Genomic DNA, 20,171 nt, shown 5'->3' on the forward strand with positions numbered 1-20,171 from the left:
TGACTAGGCATTGGATAGACTGGGAGAGAGACTTGGGAGTACCTGGGGTGGGGGAGTATAGTTATTACCCTCACTTTAGAAGATTACAATCTAATGCAAATGGATAGCAAGCTCATCTATGAAACTCTGGAAACTCATTTTCTTTTATTTTCAAGAACCTCAATGTCATTAACAACAATGCTGTGATTTTTCTCTCCTCAATGGAGCTATACAGACAGCAAGGCTAGAAGTAGAGACAGACACTAACTAAAAACAGTAAAGGAATCTTCTCTTGAAGAGCTCTCCACACCTCTAGAGGACTATATCAAAATCAATTAAGCTTTGTCTGAAGTTTAGGTTTTGCTTCAGAATGGTTCACATTCTGTATAACCAGGCAATCTGAAATGTGAAGTAAGGAATTTCTTGAGATTTCTTTAGTTGACTTCAGTTTTGGTTCTTCCATAAGGATTTCTAAGAACTGATTCTAGTGACTGGAAAGGAAATAATGTTATTATGTAGGGAGATGAAGAAGAGATAAGAGGACTCCAAGGTAATCAAAGTGGGATATTTAAAAAGATGTACTCTGACAAGCAAGAAATTTTAATTCTAAAAATTAAGTATAGAAGACAGCACAACTATAGAAGGAGGAACAAATAACCAATGTAAACACAAATGAATACTATAAGCATATTAGAAGGACTAAAAACATTAAAACAAGAGGAATCTGAATAGTAATAATACCAGGACCAATACAAAAGTTTTAGAGTTGTATTCCAAGCATGAAAATTTAAGGGAAAGTAAAGGCCCATATCTGGGGATAGATTGTGTGATGTTAACAGATGTTTTACTCCTACTGTCTCTATTGAGGAGAACAGTCTTTACATGATTAATGAAAAACCAGATGTAAAAGGACACTTACCATTCTATTTATATAAATTCGAACTATGCAAAGTAATCTATAATATTAAAAATCAAGATAATGATTACCCTTAGTGGGAAGGAGTAACTGGAAAGGAGCCTTGGAATACATATCACGTTCTCTTTCTTGATCTAGGAGCTTGTGGTACAGAAGTGTTCACTTTGTGAAAATTCACTAAGCTGTACACTTAGGATATGTTGACCTAAATTCATGATTGCCAAATCACTATTGTTAATCTGTAAGTATCTTTGGAAAGGTTAAGGAGTTGAAAGAACACTGAAAATAGCAAGCATTTTTCAATTATACTAAAGAGTGGGGGAGGAGGAGGTAGTACAGGAAAATGAATTTCAGGAACCATATACCAATGAGCAATGTTGATGCTGGCTAAAAATTCATGACCCAAAGTAGGTATTAAATAAATACTTATTAGATTGTTATTCTCAGAATCAAGACCTTCCTTCTCTCTGAAACTGAGAAGTTTCAAGATGGTAATTTAATATAGGAATTTCAGGAGTGAAGTAAGATCAAGAAAAGGCTCTAATCTAAGATGAACACAAAAATTTGGAAATAAATTTCAAGATCTTTTTTAAATGTACATGTAATATAGAGAATAGTTATGTGTATTTTCTTGACTGGCAATTAAAATACTTGCTTCAAATAAAATGTGTTTGCATGAGCACACAATTTCATGAATGTTAACTACTCTAAAGTCCTCAGGGGAAAAAAAAAAAAAAACAGAAGAAAACACAATTAATCTTAATGGCAGTTTCATTTAATTGGTAAGACATAAGGTCATTCAACTTTATTTTTCTAAAGCATCTTTAACAAGTATGTGTAACTTCTACATGAAGAACGTGGAGGAATCCTGTCTAGCACACAGCCCAAAGAAAGAGCATATTGAGACAAACCAAACCAAACCAAACCAAACCAAACCAGAAGAGTATCTAATTTCATCACCTGTGAGAATTTCAATGCTGGCACTAGAGTACTTCACACAGCACATAGTAAGTACCTCAGTAAATGAAAGCTATCAGAAGTATACACCATCATAAACTATTTAATGATGTATTTTTATGCTGTATGGTTTAGGGATGACCACTAATTTGCCAAAGTATTTTCATTATTCATGTTATACAGAATTTTAAAATCAGAAAAACCTCCTAGTTTTACTTTCTATTACATGCAACCACCCTTACCTTCCGCAGTTCAACTGTCACTTCATTCCGGTGTCGTCGCATTGTCTAAAAGGAAAAATAAAGAATACATAAGTACCTGAATATTGATACTGCTAGTAGATAAATTAAGGTCTGAGGCATTTAATATTTAACATTTTTTTTAGAAGTAATTCATTGTTAAGGATTAAGCAATTGGTCAGTTTTAGACTTCAAATGAACCATGGGAGGTTGAAAAGCTAAGCTGTTGGTTAATTTTGTGGAGAGTGGGAGATGGAGCTTGATTCCCTAGAATCCATTCCCCTCTTCTAACTGCACCCAGATTTCTTTGGGGAATTATATACCCTCTGCTGTGGGCTGCCTTGATTGAGCTGCCTATTGAAGTATCTTACTCTCTCCTAGTTTTGAATAGGGCATGAAACTAACACCATGCCACCAGAACTCTCTCGCCCCAGCTCTGAACCTTGAGCTAAGTGGAAAGGAAAAAAAAAAAAAAAAAAAGAAGGGTAGCACATTAATTTCCAAAGGAAATATTTGGACAAGACAATAAGTAATACCTACATCCTGGAGTTGCACTAGTCCCAGTTCTCAGGTGTCCCTACTTATTCTATGAACTACCCATATTCTTCTAATAAATTTGGAATTGGTTTTGCTTAAGTCCGCCAGAGTTGGTTTTAATGTTTGCAACCAGTGAAATCTACCTCAAGTGATTCTTATTATTTTATTTTTTATTTTATTTTATTTTATTTTATTTTTTAAAAGATTTTATTTATTCACACAGAGAGAGAGAGGGAGGGAGAAGCAGGCTCCATGCAAGGAGCCCGACATGGGACTTGATCCCGGGACTCCAGGATCACGCCCTGGGCGCTTAAACCGCTGAGCCACCCAGGCTGCCCATGATTCATATTTTTAAAAAAGTAAATAATTCATTGTCATGGTCTCAAAACCACATGATAAGGGAAAATAAATTTGGGATAAATATTTTGTATCAAAAGGCAAAGTGTCCTAAGTTTACTGAGAGGCTCTATTAGGCATGGTCTTATCAGGAATGACTGAAATGATTAGATATCCCTTCTCCCCTTGATGTACTGATACGATGGATTATCTTGCTGCATGTATAAGTATGGTAAAATCCTTACATTTTTGGAATACTGGTTCCATAAAGATTATATGGTCATGATACATTTTAATATATTGCCACATTCAGTATGCTACTATTTTATTTAATAATTCTTTTGTTATGGTTTCTCTGTCAAATCTTCTTAAATTGGAGTGATAAATTAACTCTTTTTAGGGAAAAAATCCCATAAAAATCAAATCAAAAAGTTTGTTAAATATACTGAAATATTAATCTAGATATAAAATTAAGCTTAAATATATATAAAACATAAAACTGCCAAACAAAATAGTAGTATTCATTTAATGTGAAGAAATGATGCTCCAATAAAACTATTATCACCATTACGGTTCAACAGTAGAATGACAGCCTTGAATCTAATTTATATTTCTGTATTTTGACTTTAATCCTTTTTTTTTTAAAGATTTTATTTATTTATTCATGAGAGACACAGAGAAAGAGGCAGAGACACAGGCAGAGGGAGAAGCAGGCTCCTCACAGGGAGCCCAATGTAAGACTTGATCTCGGAATCCTGGAATCATGTCTGAGTTGAAGGCAGATGCTCAACCAGTGGGCCACCCAGGCATCCCTTGACTTTAATATTATTAATACACAGACCATTTCATGTATAAATTCATCATATAGAATGGTAATAAATGTTGAGCAATTTTCAAATACCAATACTAATTTGATAACTCTAAACTGTCTTGAATCACTTGATTCACTCAGAATTGCACCACAGTTAAAATATGCCTATATCAATATCTAATCCAACTGTTACTAGAACTGAGAAGAAACGATATTTTCACTGCAATAACTACTCCATTTAATTGTTTATGAAGTGTTAGTAAGATGACTGGCACACAACAAAAAAGATTCAGGCAACATATCCCTTACAAAATATAATCAAGTCAATGCTACACTGTAATTCACATTAAAATACTTCAGGATCAATAGGAGTGGTGAGTCAACTTGTGAAGTTCCCTAACTTAGGAATCCATACTTCAAAGTAGGTGTCAGCATTTGAAGCACCCGTATCAGAAGCTAGCTCCCAGTTAAGTAAGTGCTTTGAATACATCTGAATTTAGATAATAGTTTGTTAACTAGTATAAGAGACGTTGGAAATAACTTTTTATTGTTGAAATGGAACTATTCAAGATTATATATATATATATATATAGACTATATGCGAATATTGTGCATGTGTGTGCCTTGATTCTTATCTGTTTCCAGTTTAAGAATCTGGCAAGGACCAGAGTCTGTCTTAAGAGAAGTTTTTGAGTCTAGGCCTCCCTTTGATCCTATATCCCACCCTTTCTTGGAAGATTTTGTCACCTAATCCTCACCAGTTCTTTATGGTAAATGCTTACAGCTGAAGTTCTACTGCAAGGTGGCAACTGCTTGAGGACACATACTTGTATAAGGGGCAGAATTCTAAAGCCTCTTTTATTATAACATAACTCACGATAATAAAACTTCTAAGAAAAAAAATCTCTATTACCTCACCTATTTCTAATAGTTAAAGGCCTCCTATTCATCCAAAAGAACCGGATGCATGTAAAATAGCACAGGGCTTGGGTCTGTCACCAGCAGGTACTGACTACTATGTATGCAATACAAGTACCACTGTCAGGGCTCATTCAGTTCTGTTTGAGCTACAGAAAAGGCTCCATCTTGGGCCTTCTCCTCCCTAACATTCTTCCCAAGTGATCTCATTTACTCTCATGTCTTCAATTACTGTTTGATGACCACTCTCAAATATCTATCTTTAATTCATCAGCCCTCTTGCCTGAGCTCCAAATCTGTAAATACTATCTTCACTCACTCAACAAAAATTTACTGAATTCATCTAAAATGCACCAGGTAATATGCCGGTAACTGGAAGACAAATATAGAATTTACAGCCTAGTACAACAATAGTCAGCAAACCGCAGCCTGCGGCCCAAATCTTTTCAGCTGTTTTTTTGTAGGGCCGATCAGGAATGGTTTTTACACTTTTAAGTGGTTATACTATAAAGGATATTAAGTATCCATATAATATCCTTATTTTTGTCTCTTGGCTCCCCAAACCTAAAATATTTACCATCTGTCCTTTTAAGAGAAAGTTTGCTAACAGTTGGTCTAGTGAAAAACACGTTAGTAATAAGCAGTAATACAGATGTGTTAAATGTTAAGATAGGAAAGTAAATAAAGTTCAGCACTGGAAGGAGACATGGTTAGAGTCAGGAAAAAGCTCCCTGAAGAAATGAAACGTCTATATGTGTGTTTGGGGGTAGAGGATAGATTGTTCCAAGGCCTCACATTCCACATGCTTACAAATATCTTAATAGCTGGTCCCTCTCCTCCTTTGACTCCTCCCCTCACAAAAAAAACCTTTCCCCCCAAAAAACTACTCTTCCATGAATATTCCCAACATGAGGAAAAAGCACCACCATCTAAACAGTTGTAAGAACTCCAATCTTGGGAGATCATCCATGTCTGCTCAATCTCTCACTCTTTGACATCCAACAAGTCACCAAAAATAGGATTCAAACATTCTAGCTCCACTGCTATTATCCTAGACTAAGCCACCATCACCTCACCTGGATCACTACAACAGCCTCCTAACTTGTGTTATATTTCTCTTGAATAAAAACTTCTCAATAAAGTTTTTAATCTCCTACAATCTCCTCTCTTTCTCTCCCTCTCCCCCACCCCCTATCTCTCACACACACACACACACACACACACACACACACACACACACAGATAAGGCTCTAGACTTAAAAACTAAGGACTGAAGTCTCCCTTCCTGGGCAAAGCCCTACACTGAAAAGGACTTCTGGAAGAATTATTCCAATTGAGCAAGACAGGCACAATGAGGCAAAGAAAAGGAGGGTCCAGACAAAAGTTAGGTTAATGAAACAGAGCCTTATCTCAGAACACGGGAAGCTAAATACTTCTTATCATTTTGTAAAAGTCAACAGAAGAAGGGGATATACAGTAGTAAAGCTAGGAAAGCTATCCTGACCAATCCCTTGCTCCAAAAAGTTCAAGAAAACCTATTATACATGAACAACAGAAAAGGAGTGAGATTAAATTCCATGCCATAAGAAATGGGAAAATAAGGAGTAGAATGTTGATACTAAAAGCTTGCCACCAAAGAGCCATACCCACAAAACAAATGAAAATTATATTCACCAAAATATGAAGTAACATTCTAAATCAGAATTAGAAAAACTTAGAAGTCAGGTGGTAGAAATCACGAAAAGATTTGAAGTAAAAGAAAAAAATCATTTCAGAAAGGAAATCTAATCAAGAATAGTCATGAAATTCAATATATAATAAATAATGCTTAAGAGGTAAAGAATGTGCAAATAAATTTTTAGTCAAAAGAAATGAAGGTGAGAAACAACTGTTTGGCTCAGTCAGTAGGGCATGTGACTCTAGATCTCAGGGTTTTAAGTTCAGGCCCCACAATGGGTGTAGAGATTGCTTAAAAAGGAAGGAAAGAAGAAGGAAGGGAGAGAGTGAGGAATAAATAAAGGTGAAAATATTAGAATGAAAGTGACAAAGTAAAAAAAAAAAAAAAAAAGAAAGTGACAAAGTTAACCAAAGATCTTACATACATATAATAAGGAGTCCTCAAAGAAGAAAAGGAAAGCAATGGAATAAAGCAAATACTAAAAACTAGAAACCTTTAAATGAAATACTGGACGAGTATACCGATGCCTGGGACATTAACTGAGAGAAAACAATATCAAGATATATTAGGAAAATGAATGGATTTCCAAAAGAAAGAAAAATGCCATTAGGAAAAAAATCCAGTGATTAGGTAAATCTAATAAGTCAATTCAACAAAGTCACAAGATACACCATAAAAATACAAAAATCAATTTTATGTCTCTATACTAGCAATGAATACATGAGCACCAATATTAAAATACATCCATTATCATTTATAATCTTTCAAAAAAGTACTTATGTATGAGCCTAACAATACATGTATAGGACATACATACTGAAAACTACACAACACTGAAGAAAGAATTCAAAGATCTAAAAAAATGGAGAGACATACTGTGTTCATGGATTGGTAAACTCAACACAGTAAATGTCACTTCTTCCCACAATAATATACAGGTTTAAAACAATTCCTCTCAAAATCCCAGCAATATTCTTTGTAAATACAGAAAATATTCTAAAATTTATATAGAAAAGGAAAGTAATTAGAAGAACTAAAACAATTTTGAAAAAGAAGAATAAAGTGGGAGGGACCAGTCTATCCAATTTCAAGAACACATAGATAATAATAAACACTGTGTTATACTGGTGGATCAGAGGAACAGAATAAAAAAAAATACAGCTATACAAATATGCTCAAATTGATTTCTGACAAAGGGTAAAAGCAATTCAATAAAGATGGACTTTTCAACAAATGGTGCCAGAACAGGTAGACATTGCTAGACACAATGTATGGATCTCAACTTAAGTCTCAAATGTTACACAGGGATTAATATAAAATGGATCACGTTTAAGTGTAAAACTATAAAGCATTCAGAAAAAAAAATCTCTGGGCTCTGGAGCTAGGCAAAGGTTAATAAATTTGACCTTAAAAGCATGATGGATGGGGCACCTGGGTGGCTCAGTGGTTGAGCATCTGCCTTCAGCTCAGGGTGTGATCCTGGGGTCCTGGGATCGAGTTCCGCCTCAGGCTCCCCACAGGGAGCCTGCTTCTCCTTCTGCCTGTGTCTCTGCCTCTCTCTGTGTGTCTCTCATGAATAAATAAAATCTTTTTTTTTAAAAAAGCATGATGCATTAAAGAAATAATTGGTAAATTGGACTTCATCAAAATTAAAAAATGTTGCTCTGAGAAAGCCCCCATGTGAAGGGGATGAAAGACAAGCTAGAGACTGAAAAAAAAAAAAAATCTGCAAACCACTATCTAGAATACATAGAAAACTCTCAAACCACAACGGACAATCAATTAAACTGGAAAATAGGCAAAAGAAATGAAGTGACATTTCATCAAAGAGGACAGATATACAGATGGCAAAATAAGCACAAGAAAAGATTTTCAATATTATTAGCCATTAGGGAAATGCAAATTAAAACCACAAATAAAAACTACACATTTATCAGAACAGCTAAAATAAATGTGACAACACCAAATGTTTGCAAGGATGTGCAGAAAGTCATACATTGCTAATGAGATTGTAAAATGGTACAGCCATTAGGACAACAGTTTCTTAAAAAACAAAACATGTAAATACTATAATACTCAGCAACTGTACTTCTAGACATTTATCCCAGAGAAATGAAAACTTATGTTCACAAGAAATCTGTACACAAATGTTTAAGGGAGTATTATTCATAAAAACCCAGACCTGGAAACACCGCAGGTATCCTTCACAATTCAGCCAAACTACACACACACACACACACACACACACACACACCACGGAATATTACCCAACAGTAAAAAGGAACCAACTATTCAGACGTGCAACAACTTGGATGAATCTCCAGGGACTTATGCTAAGAGAAAAAGGCTATTCTCAAAAGGTTAGATACCATATGATTCCATTTATATAACTTTCTTGAAATAACAAAATTACAGAAATAGAGAAGAGATCAGTGGTTGCCAGGGGTTGAGGAGAGGCAGGGGCGGAAGGGAGGAAGCATGGCTATGAACTGGCAACATGTGAGATCCTTAAGGTGACAGAAATGTTTTATATTTTCATTGTATTAATATCAGTATTTTACTATAGTTTTGTAAGATGTTCCCACTAGGGGAAACTGGGTACAGGGTATATAGGATCTCTCTGTATTATGTTTTACAACTACATATCCATCTATATCTCAAAACAATGGTCAATTCTTTAAAACTTTTTTTAAAAAGGATATACTTCACATGAGATGCTGAAGGGGAAGAGGTCACAACCAATTTCAATAATGCACACAAAAGGGAATCAATAGATAATAATAACTAAAAAAGGGGAGACTAAATAAAGTTAACCACTGTAACAAGTATACAAACCTTCCAAAATACCAAAAATAAACTAAAATATAGTAAATAAAACAGATTACACAGAAAAATATACAGGAACAGGGAGGAAATAGGGTAAAGAACTGAAGGGAACTAGGCACCCTTTGACTTCAAAACTATATGAAAATGAATTATATACGTGTATAACAAAATTAAACTTAAAAAGGAAAGCAATTTGTAAAAGAATTTTAAAAATTAATTAACGTAAATGTATATTCATTTGGTGACACAGTCACACTATCCCAAATAACTTCTCAACGTAGTAATTTGTACGTTCCCAGTCAACCCTAAAGACAAGGTAAATACAAAGAAAACTCTACCCTATTTTCAGTAATCCTATTACTGGTTCTAGTATTGAGATTATTATTCTGACACTATTGTGTATGTATTTGGAGTAAAGGAAATAAAATAATGCGATATTCTAATTCTACCATCCCTGGTATCAAAGAAAACAAGGAATTTCAACCTGGGACAAAGGATATAGAGATACACAACAGAAGTTGTTTAGGAAAACCTTACCTATTGTCCTGAATTTGAATTGGAAATTCAATATATGCAGAATACATCTTTTTTTTTTTTTTATTTTTTATTTTTTTAAATTTATTTTTTATTGGTGTTCAATTTACTAACATACAGAATAACCCCCAGTGCCGTCACCCATTCACTCCCACCCCCCGCCCTCCTCCCCTTCTACCACCCCTAGTTCGTTTCCCAGAGTTAGCAGTCTTTACGTTCTGTCTCCCTTTCTGATATTTCCCACACATTTCTTCTCCCTTCCCTTATATTCCCTTTCACTATTATTTATATTCCCCAAATGAATGAGAACATATGTTTGTCCTTCTCCGACTGACTGACTTCACTCAGCATAATACCCTCCAGTTCCATCCACGTTGAAGCAAATGGTGGGTATTTGTCATTTCTAATAGCTGAGTAATATTCCATTGTATACATAAACCACATCTTCTTTATCCAGAATACATCTTTTTAAAAATATTCCTAGATCTGTCCACTTAAAATTCCAGTATCTGTCAAAAACACTCAGAAGCCACCTTGAAGGGGGTCCAATTGGTCAAGGATGGTCAATCTGAGGATCAATAAAAATAATAACTATAATGGGGGCACCTGGGTGGCTCAGTCAATTGAGAGTCTGACTCTTAATTTTGGCTTGAGTCATCAGATAGAACCCCTTGTCAGGCTCCAAGCTCCACATGGAGTCTGCTTGTCCCTACTCCTCTGTTCCTCCCCCCAACTCTCTCTCTCTCTCAAATAACAAAATAAACGAAATCTTTAAAAGAAACCCCGCAATGAACTGAAACATACATATGGTTCAATTCATGAATTCAGAATATGAAAAAAAAGATTGGTCATTATTGGATTGATCATCCACCTCGCTGTTCTGAAAACATAAATAGAATCAAGTACTCATCCTGCCCTAACCTAAACAAATTTTATCATGAGGGTAACCTAACCAGTTATTAAATGAGAGGAAGTTTCTGTTTAAAATAGTATTCCAGCTAATAAAGAAGGAAGGGCAGAACTAGAATATCACCATTTACAACTCCTAGTAAGTAATAAATTTAGGCAATGTTCCTCAATGGCTGTCAGCATGACAGAGAGAGACAATCAGACACTATGTGCCATCCTGATGGAGGAGGAAACCATCATATATGATGCACCCTTGTCCCCTCTGCCCCAAATAATCTGAATCTGATATAGCCTCCAGATTCAACTATCAATTTATAGGAAATACAGAGGACAGATAAACATGTTAAATGACTAATTATAAAAGGAAAAAACCACCTTAAGTTAAAAGATTACAGATTAAGAAAAACCATGAGACTCTTAACCACAGGAAACAAACAGGATGCTGGGGGTGGGGTGGGGGGGGGAATGGGATAACTGAATGATGGGCATTAAGGAGGGCACATGATGTGATAAGCACTGGGTATTACATGCAACTGATGAACAACTGAACTCGACATCTGAAACTAATGATGTACTACTATATGTTGGCTAATCGAATTTTTAAAAAAAGATTAAAAAGACTTCAAATTCACTCAGTCACAGTAAGCCTACAGACCTTTATCCAGATATTGATCCAAACAAATTGTTCAAAAATATATAAATATAACACTTGACGTAATTGGAAATTTGAACGATGGATACTTTGATAGTTTTAAAGGAGTTACTTTTAGGGTGAGGCGGGTGTGTGTGAGAGAAAGAGAAATGTGGTAATGTTATTTTTTTTTTTATGATAGTCAGAGAGAGAGAGAGAGAGAGAGAGAGAGAGAGAGGCAGAGACACAGGATAGAGAAGCAGGCTCCATGCACCAGGAGCCCGACGTGGGATTCGATCCTGGGTCTCCAGGATCGTGCCCTGGGCCAAAGGCAGGCACCAAACCGCTGCGCCACCCAGGGATCCCTGTTATTTATTTTAAATAGCATACATACATCTTTCCTAATAAAATATGTCACTTCTGGAAGACCTCATACTTTTGAGAAGTCTTCTGTTTCATTAAACTGGGTCCTAGCCAGAACAGAAAAAATACTTTCTAAATGCATTGCTAAACTCATGTAAGTAATAAGGGGACAGAGAAGCCAGTAAAGTTCAACCTACAGGGGAAGTTATCAAAAGTAAATATATGAAAGGGAAAGTATGAGGTTAATAATCTATTTCACATTGGGAACAGAAATTAAGTTCAGACTCTAATGCAAGGTTAGAAAACTAAACTTCTCATTTAGTCAGAATGCTCAAAATGGCCAAAATGGACTGTTCCTCAATAGATGCAAACCCCTTCTGCTAAAAAGCAGTTCCATTAAGTTCTCAGGATTAAGGAAAATTCACCAAATATACAAGAAAATAAGCCACTATAAAGAGAGTCAAAACCACAGAGTGGAGACAACTAAGAATACAGAATACTAAACTTAGAATTAGTTTACTAAAGTAAATTAGAATACTAAACTTAAATTATAAAATATAAATATCAGCAAATATTCAAGAAATAGAAAAATGAAATTAAAATTATCAGCAAGCCAGAAGAAATTATCAGATTTGGGGGCACTTGGCTGAGTCAGTCAGTCAGTAGAGCATGTGACTCTTGACCTTGGAGTTTTGAGTTTGAGCCCCACGTTGGGTGGGTGGGTGAGGGAGAGAGAAAGAAAGGAAAGAAAGGAAGAAAAGAAAAGAAAAGAAAAGAAAAGAAAAGAAAAGAAAAGAAAAGAGAAAAGAAAAGAAAAGAGAAAGATGGATATCTGAAAAAAGAACCAAATATTTTTGAAATATGAAAAATAATTGTTGAAATATAGTACTATAACTAAAATTAAGATCTCAATAGATGAATTTTATAAGTAGATTTGATAGAGTTTAACAGAGATCCTGTTAACTGTAAAGTTGGTAAGAAACAATTATGAAATATAAAAAGCATAAATTTTATAATTACAGAAGAAAGGGTAAGAAACAGAGGACAGAGTAAAAAGTTACAAAACTGTTTATTTGGGTTCTACAAAGACATCAGAAGCATTGTACAGAAGCAATATTTGAAGAGATACTGGCTGAGAACTTTCCAGAATTAATGAAAAAACACTGAACCACAGATTTAAGGAGCCAAATAAACTCTAAAAGGGAAAATAAAAAGAAATCACAGTAAAACTGCAGGACACAAAAGGGAAAAACAAAAAGAAAAGAAAAAAGAAATCCAAAAAATAGCCAGAGAAAAGAGATTATCTTTAAAAACACAAAGTCTGAAAACAGACTTAAAAAAAATTCTCTATTGATTTTATTCACTGCTAATGGACCTTATAAATGGTTATATTTTACAGGTCTATAACTCTATTTTTTTTTAAGATTTATTTTTATTTATTTATGAGAGAGAGAGAGAGACAGAGACAGAGACAGAGACAGAGATAGAGACACAGGAGGAGGGAGAAGCAGGCTCCATGCAGGGAGCCCAACTGTTGGGACTCGATCCCGGGACTCCCGGGCCAAAGGCAGGCGCTAAACTGCTGAGCCACCCAGGGATCCCCAGGTCTGTAACTTTATTATGAAATTATAAGTTTTAAAAATGTTTAATTAATTTTTAATTTAATTTTTATTTTTTAAACAGCACATTCCCATATTTTTCTTTCCTAAAGCTTTGCAGTAATAGGAACAATTTCAGAATCACTTTAACAAGATACACTCAATGGTTTTGACTGTAATTTATAATTTTCATTTTACTGAAATTTTGCTTTTTCAAAACAGGCCTTGTAGAACATGTTGACATGCAATTTCAGGTGGTTCTAGAGTTATGAAAAGTTTGGATCGCTCTGTGGAGCATGTGGCTCTTAATCTTGGGGTTGTGAGTTTGAGCCCCATGTTGGGTGTGGAGATTATTAAAAATAAAATCTTAAATAACAGAAAAAAAAAGCTATGTCAACTCCAAGTTGTTAATATCCATAATAATAAATAAATAATTTCAGTAAAGGACAGGATTTGGGGTGGTGGAAGTGTTCTAAAACTGGATTGAGATGGTTACACAATTGTAAAAGTTTACTAAAAATCAAACTTTACACTAACAATGAGTGAATTATATGACAAACAAATAATACCTCAGTAAACCTGTTCTTTTAAAAATCCCCTGTAATCTGGGTATTTATATACTGTTCTGGAGGCTAGGAATTCCTTTTTTCTAAGTATACCAACTGAAGCAAATATATACATTTTATTTGGGGAGAAGAAGATACAGACTATATAAGGATACAAAATTGCTTTTTCAAGAGGTGAGAGAGCTAGAAAACTATAGCTCTGGGACAAAACAAACAAAAGCCCAAAAAGCAAAAAAACAAAACAAAACCTAAAGGGTACTGGTGCTGATACGCTTTAAGACTGCCACCAACTGGGCATCCACGTTAAGGAATATATGACAAAACTGACTTCTGAAAAGCAATGGAAACCAAAGGTGGTGCAATGATACCTTCAATGTGCTGAAAGAACATTAACTTCAAACTAGCATCCTAATAAAGAAGGAACAAAAGAATTCAAATACCACCAATTCACAATAGTTAATAAATTAACAGATCCAGGCAATGATTATCAAGGCTTGATGGTATCACAGAGATAACCAGACATTATGTATCACCTAATAGAAATATATAATACCATGGGAGAAAAGATTTGTAAATCACATACCTGATAAGGGACTTTAATCTAGGGTATATAAAGGAGCCCTTGATTCAATAAGAAGATAACACAATTTTTAAAATGGGCAAAGAAGGATCTGAATAGACAGCTCCCCAAAGATGATAAACAAATGGTCAATAAGCACATAAAAAGATGCTCAATAAAATTAGCCATCAGGGGATCCCTGGGTGGCGCAGTGGTTTAGCGCCTGCCTTTGGCCCAGGGCACGATCCTGGAGACCCAGGATCGAATCCCACGTCGGGCTCCCGGTGCATGGAGCCTGCTTCTCCCTCTGCCTATGTCTCTGTGCCTCTCTCTCTCTCTGTGTGTGTGACTATCATAAATAAATAAAAATTAAAAAAAAAATTAGCCATCAGAGAAATGCAAATCAAAATTACAATGAGACACTCACTAGGATGGATAAAATTTTAAAAAGACAGGTAAGTACTGGTGAGGATATGGAGAAACTGGAACTCTCATTCACTGCCGGTGAGACTGTAAAATGGCATAGCCGCTTTGGTTGAGTTTGGCAGTTCCTCATAAGGTTAAACATCAAAACACCATCTGATAGCAATTCTACTCCTAGGTAAATACCCAAGAGAAAGGAAAATATATGTCCACACAAAAACGTATACATGAATGTTCACTGCAATGCTATCCATAATAGCCAAAAAGTATAAACAATCTAAACCTTCATCAATGGATGAATGGATAAATACAATGTGATATATCCATATAATGGTACACATTTCAGCAATAGAAAGGAAGGAAATACTGACACATACTGAGAACATGCAAGAACTTAGAAAACATTATGCTAAGTACAAGAAGCCAGTCACAAAAGATCACCTGCTCTATGGTTCAATTTATATGAATGGCCCTGAACAGGCAAATCTATGGAGACAGAAAGTAAATTCATTGTTGCTTAGGTCTGGGTGAGGGGATTCTTTGGGGAGGATAGGGAAATGGGGAATGACTGCTGAAGGACATAACATTTCTTCTTCTTCTTCTTCTTTCTAAAGATTTTATTTATTCATTTGGGAGAGAGAGCAAGAATTGGGGGGGTGGGGGGAGCAAGACCCTGAGATCATGACCTGAGCCAAAGGCAGACAACTGACTGAGCCATCGAGGCACCCAATCTTTCTCTTTGTGGTGATGAAAATATTCTAAAATTTACTGTGGTGACAGTTATGCAACTCTATGAATATACTAAAAACCCCATTGAGTACACACTAATTGTGTGCTATGTGAAAATGCATGTGAATTTTATCTCAACAAAATGTTTTTTTAAAAAGTATATATAATGCCATCTATAAATCAGTCTTGGCAAATAAATAAACAAACCCTACTGAACCTTTATATCTAACAACCAATTTACAGGAAATAATAGAGGACAGAAAGATATACTAAACACTGCGCTACAAACAGCCAAATACAGAATAATTCCATTTCTCTAACAAGAGGCAACAAAGCAAAAAAGGTGGGAGGGGTGATTGGGGAAACATAGTAGGAGCCTACAGATTAAAAGATTTAAGAGACATATCAACCACTCACAATAAGGGGACTTTATTTGGATACTAATCCAAACAAATTCAAACATGTAAAACACAACTGGGGAAATTTTAACACTGCATATTTAATGATAAGTTACTATTACTACTCATGTTTAGCTCCAATTTTATTAACTGACAACATTTAAAGGCATATAACAAAGTATATAAACATTAAAGAGGAAAATTAAATTCACCAATAGAAAAGAGCCCCCAATTAATCCAAACATATATGGGAATTTGATACCATAGAGAGGGCATTACAGAACAAAGGGAAAAAACAGACTATTCGGTAAATGGTGCTGGGCCAAATAATTACCCATTTGGGGGAGGGGGAATGAAACTCGATACCTACTGTACCACTATACAGAAAATCAATTCCAGATGGTTTGACCACTTATAAAAACAACACTTTAAATTTTTAAAGAAAACTATCTTTATGATCCTTGAGGGGAGAAAAATTTCTTAAGGAGGATGTAAAAAATGCTAAAACCAAAAGAACTACTCTTGAAACTTAGAATTTCTGTTCTTTGAATGATGTCACAAAGAATGTGAAAAGAGGGATACGTGTGGGTGGCTCAGTTGGTTAAGCATCTGCCTTTGGTTCAGGTCATGATCCCGGGGTCCTGGAATTGAGCCCCATGTTGGGTTCTCTGCTCAGCAGAGAGCCTGCTTCTCCCTCTCCATCTGCTCCTCCCCCTGCTTGTGTATGCGTGTGCTGTCAAATCAATAAAAATTAAAAAAAAAAAAAAGAAAGAAAAAGAATGTGAAAACACAAGCAAACTGCAAGGATACTTGAAACACAAATAATGAATAAATACCCAGAATATATAAAGTATACACACATTAAGACAAAATAAAAAATAAGAGAAAGATAAGAAAAGGCATTTCATAAAAGATAAAATGGCAGCCAACATGAAAAAGTAGTCAACCTTACTACTCAAAATACAAATTAAGACCACAGTGAGATATCATCTTGCACTTAAGATGGCCAAATATTAATAGGTATAGTGTCACCAAGCATTCATGAAGATGTAGAGCAACTGGTAAAAGGTCCATTGGTACAACCATTTTGGGAAAACAATTTGGCAAAAATCTGGTCAAGTGGAAAAATACCCAAGAGTTATAGCAATTCTACTCCAGGATATAATCCTCCAGAAACTCTTGCATATACACATCATGAGACATATTACAAGTGGTTTCTGGTATCATTAGTGTGTGACAGCAAAACACAAAAATATTAAAACAACCCAAATGTTTACTAAAAGGAGAATAAATTGTGAGATACAACTTAGCAACAAGGAAGACTGAACTAGACCCACATGAACAAATCCCAATATGTAACATTAGATGAACAAAGTACCAAAAAAACCTTATTTTTTAATATTATGAATAGGAGTATTTCAGATTATTTTTATAAAACAAGCAAGCAAAACTAAATATATTATTTCAGGATATAGACATGTATGGTAAATCTAGAAAAGCAAAATAATGATTTACACACATTTCTGACAGTGGATTATTTCCAGTAGGAAGCTAGGGATGTGATCAGATTCATGAATATCTGTTTTATTATGGCTTCAAAACTTGTGAGGACATTACCTATTTTTGTATATCAAATATTATATAATTTTTAAATGTTTAAGGGAAAGAAAACAATACTATTGGAATATGCATTATGAGTTGTCAATAGTTCTGATCCACTGACATTTTACCTCCCATCTCACTTGTGTCTAGTAGCACCAACATACCAAACTGCAGCCATAAATAATTCCCCGTCAGATTTCAACTCACAGAACATGACCTGATAAACACTGGTAATCTCAATACCATTCCAGTGTCTGATTCAAACTCTCATTCACTTTCTCATACTACACCTTGCTCTGAGTAGTTTTCAAACTTTAGCCTGCATTCTGGCTTGTTTATTTATTTTTTTAAAGGTTTTTAAAATTTATTTATTCAAAGAGACACAGCTAGAGAGAGAGGCAGAGACACAGGCAGAGGGAGAAACAGGCACCATGCAGGGAGCCCGACGTGGGACTTGATCTCGGGTCTCCAGGATCACGCCCTAGGCTGCAGGCGGCGCTAAACCGCTGCGCCACAGGGGCTGCCCATTCTGGCTTGTTTAAAACAGACTGGTAGGCTCTCTTCCCAGAATTTCTTGAGCCGCAGGTCTGGGGTAAGGGCTAAGAATCTGTTCAAACAAGATCCCAGACTGATGCTACTGGTCCAAGGCCCACACAAGAACCACAATTTCAGGGTACAATTCTATGATAATATTTCTATGAGACATATAACAACACAATCATCAATTAGAAAGCATCAAAAAATTCTACTGAACAATTTTCCTAAAAGGTACTTATAAACAATGTAAATTATTCAATGTACACAGAATACATATATTGGACTAGTGCACTGTTGATGGCACAACATGGTTAGAAACATCTCCTTAGGAGTCAGCAGGCTTAAATACTGGCCCCCTCACATGCAAACTTTATGATATTTTAAGGAATGTTGCTGGCCTATCTCAGCTACTTTATCCATAAAATGATGATTGCAATGCCTCAAAGAGTTACTAAAACAAATTGAATTCATGCTAACTCTTTATAAGAGGGCAGTGTCTGGCATAGAAAGCCCTTAATAAACGTTAGTTACCTTTATCATCATTGTTAATGATGCTCCCGTATTCCACAGGTGTCAGGGTCAATATCTTATCTCTAACTACTACAAGACCACTGCTTCTACCCGGTTGTAGAAAAGCAAATATTTTCTAGCCACATATCCCCCTGTGTCCATTCACATTTCTATCACCATCTCCCTTATATTCACTGAAGACTGACAGCTGGCTCAATTTTCTTTCTCAAACCAAGTCTTGACAGCATCCTTGGTACCTTCAACAACCCTTCAAGCAATCCAGTTGAAGAGGCTGGTCAGGGACAGATTGAGGCTCTTCTTTTTTTCCTACATTTCAGTTTCACCATGACTTGAAATTTTGTAGCAATCAAGAACCAGCCACAGATCTGCCAGTATAATTAGGATAAATTTTGGATGTTTTACATTTCATTCAAGAACTATGAAATGCTCAACATTTAAATATGAAATGAAGATATGAATTTAAACACTTTGTACAGTGTTCTCTAATCTGAGGAATTCTCTGACCCTAGCAGCAAAACTCTCCCTAGATCCAGTTAAAGCATTAAACAATTCCCCACTAATTAGCCATTCAACAGACTGACCTAGATCCACAAAGATTACCCTAATCTCTTAGCCCCTTCAATTTCTATCAATTTATCAACCCCCTATTGTTTGTGCTTTCTTCTTACATACCTCGTACTTAAAACTCTTTTGTCCCCTGTGATTCTAACTTATTGCTTTGGCAAAAAGCTAACCTTGGGTCATTTCTTCTTCTTTCTTCTTTCTTCTTCTTCTTCTTCTTCTTTTTTCTTTTCTTTTTTTACCTTGGGTCACTTCAATTCTCACTCTAAACGCTGGGCTGTGAAGTGCTGGGAGTAGGAAAAAAAAAAAAAAGGACTCCACCTCCCTTCATTATAGGTATTACTAATTCTAGGTCTCTAATCTCAATTAAGATCACAATGCTTGCTGTTCGGAAATTTTTCCAGGTTTCTTATTATTTTGTACAAAAAGCTACTACTTTCAAACCCCCTTCTTTGTGTCCTCCTTCTTTTGAACATATGACCAGGCCTCCTATTTAAGAAAGTAGATAGTAGCAATTCCCTCAACTTCCTTTCATGCAAATCCAAATCTTCTCCCCCATCCCAGCCCTGATAACCCACATTCTCCAATATCCTTGTCTCATTTCACCCTATCAAAAATGACAGAGCCAGAGGTATCTGTCTTTGCTCTCATCTTCCTAGGGGCCTTGCTTCATCAATTATTGCCTCTCTCCCATGTTTCAACCTCTATTTCCCATCATCATGGGTAACCTCATGTCTCCTTCATCTTACGTTTTTTAAAGTCCTCCCTCACCCTGTATTTTCTTCTCCACCTTAGCTAAATTCTTGAAAGAATGGCCTATACTCTCTTCATTTCCATTCACTTAGCCCACTCCCAAAGTTCCAATGCCAAGATCATCAGCGACCTTCTGTTCATGGAACACAATCCTTATGTGGCATTTCTGCAGGAAAACAGTTAACTATTTATTCTCACCTCCTTAACTTCCATACTATCCTCTATGGTCTTCCTCCGCTCATCCATGTTGTTTTTCCCTATATTCTATCTACAGCCCTAT

At 35.6% G+C, this 20,171-nt stretch overlaps 1 protein-coding gene across 1 annotated transcript in view; it reads right to left on the minus strand.

Annotated features, from left to right (window-relative positions):
• KPNA3 (karyopherin subunit alpha 3) overlaps positions 1 to 20,171 on the minus strand; it is a 92,424-nt gene that overhangs the window by 43,772 nt on the left and 28,481 nt on the right. The window contains exon 2 of the mRNA XM_072783208.1: positions 2,095 to 2,139. Within this exon, the coding sequence (XP_072639309.1) occupies positions 2,095 to 2,139 (45 nt within the window). The remainder of the gene's footprint in view (positions 1 to 2,094; positions 2,140 to 20,171) is intronic.

The sequence above is a fragment of the Canis lupus genome, chromosome 17, assembly GCF_048164855.1.
Source record: "Canis lupus baileyi chromosome 17, mCanLup2.hap1, whole genome shotgun sequence".
Classification (NCBI taxonomy): domain Eukaryota; kingdom Metazoa; phylum Chordata; class Mammalia; order Carnivora; family Canidae; genus Canis; species Canis lupus.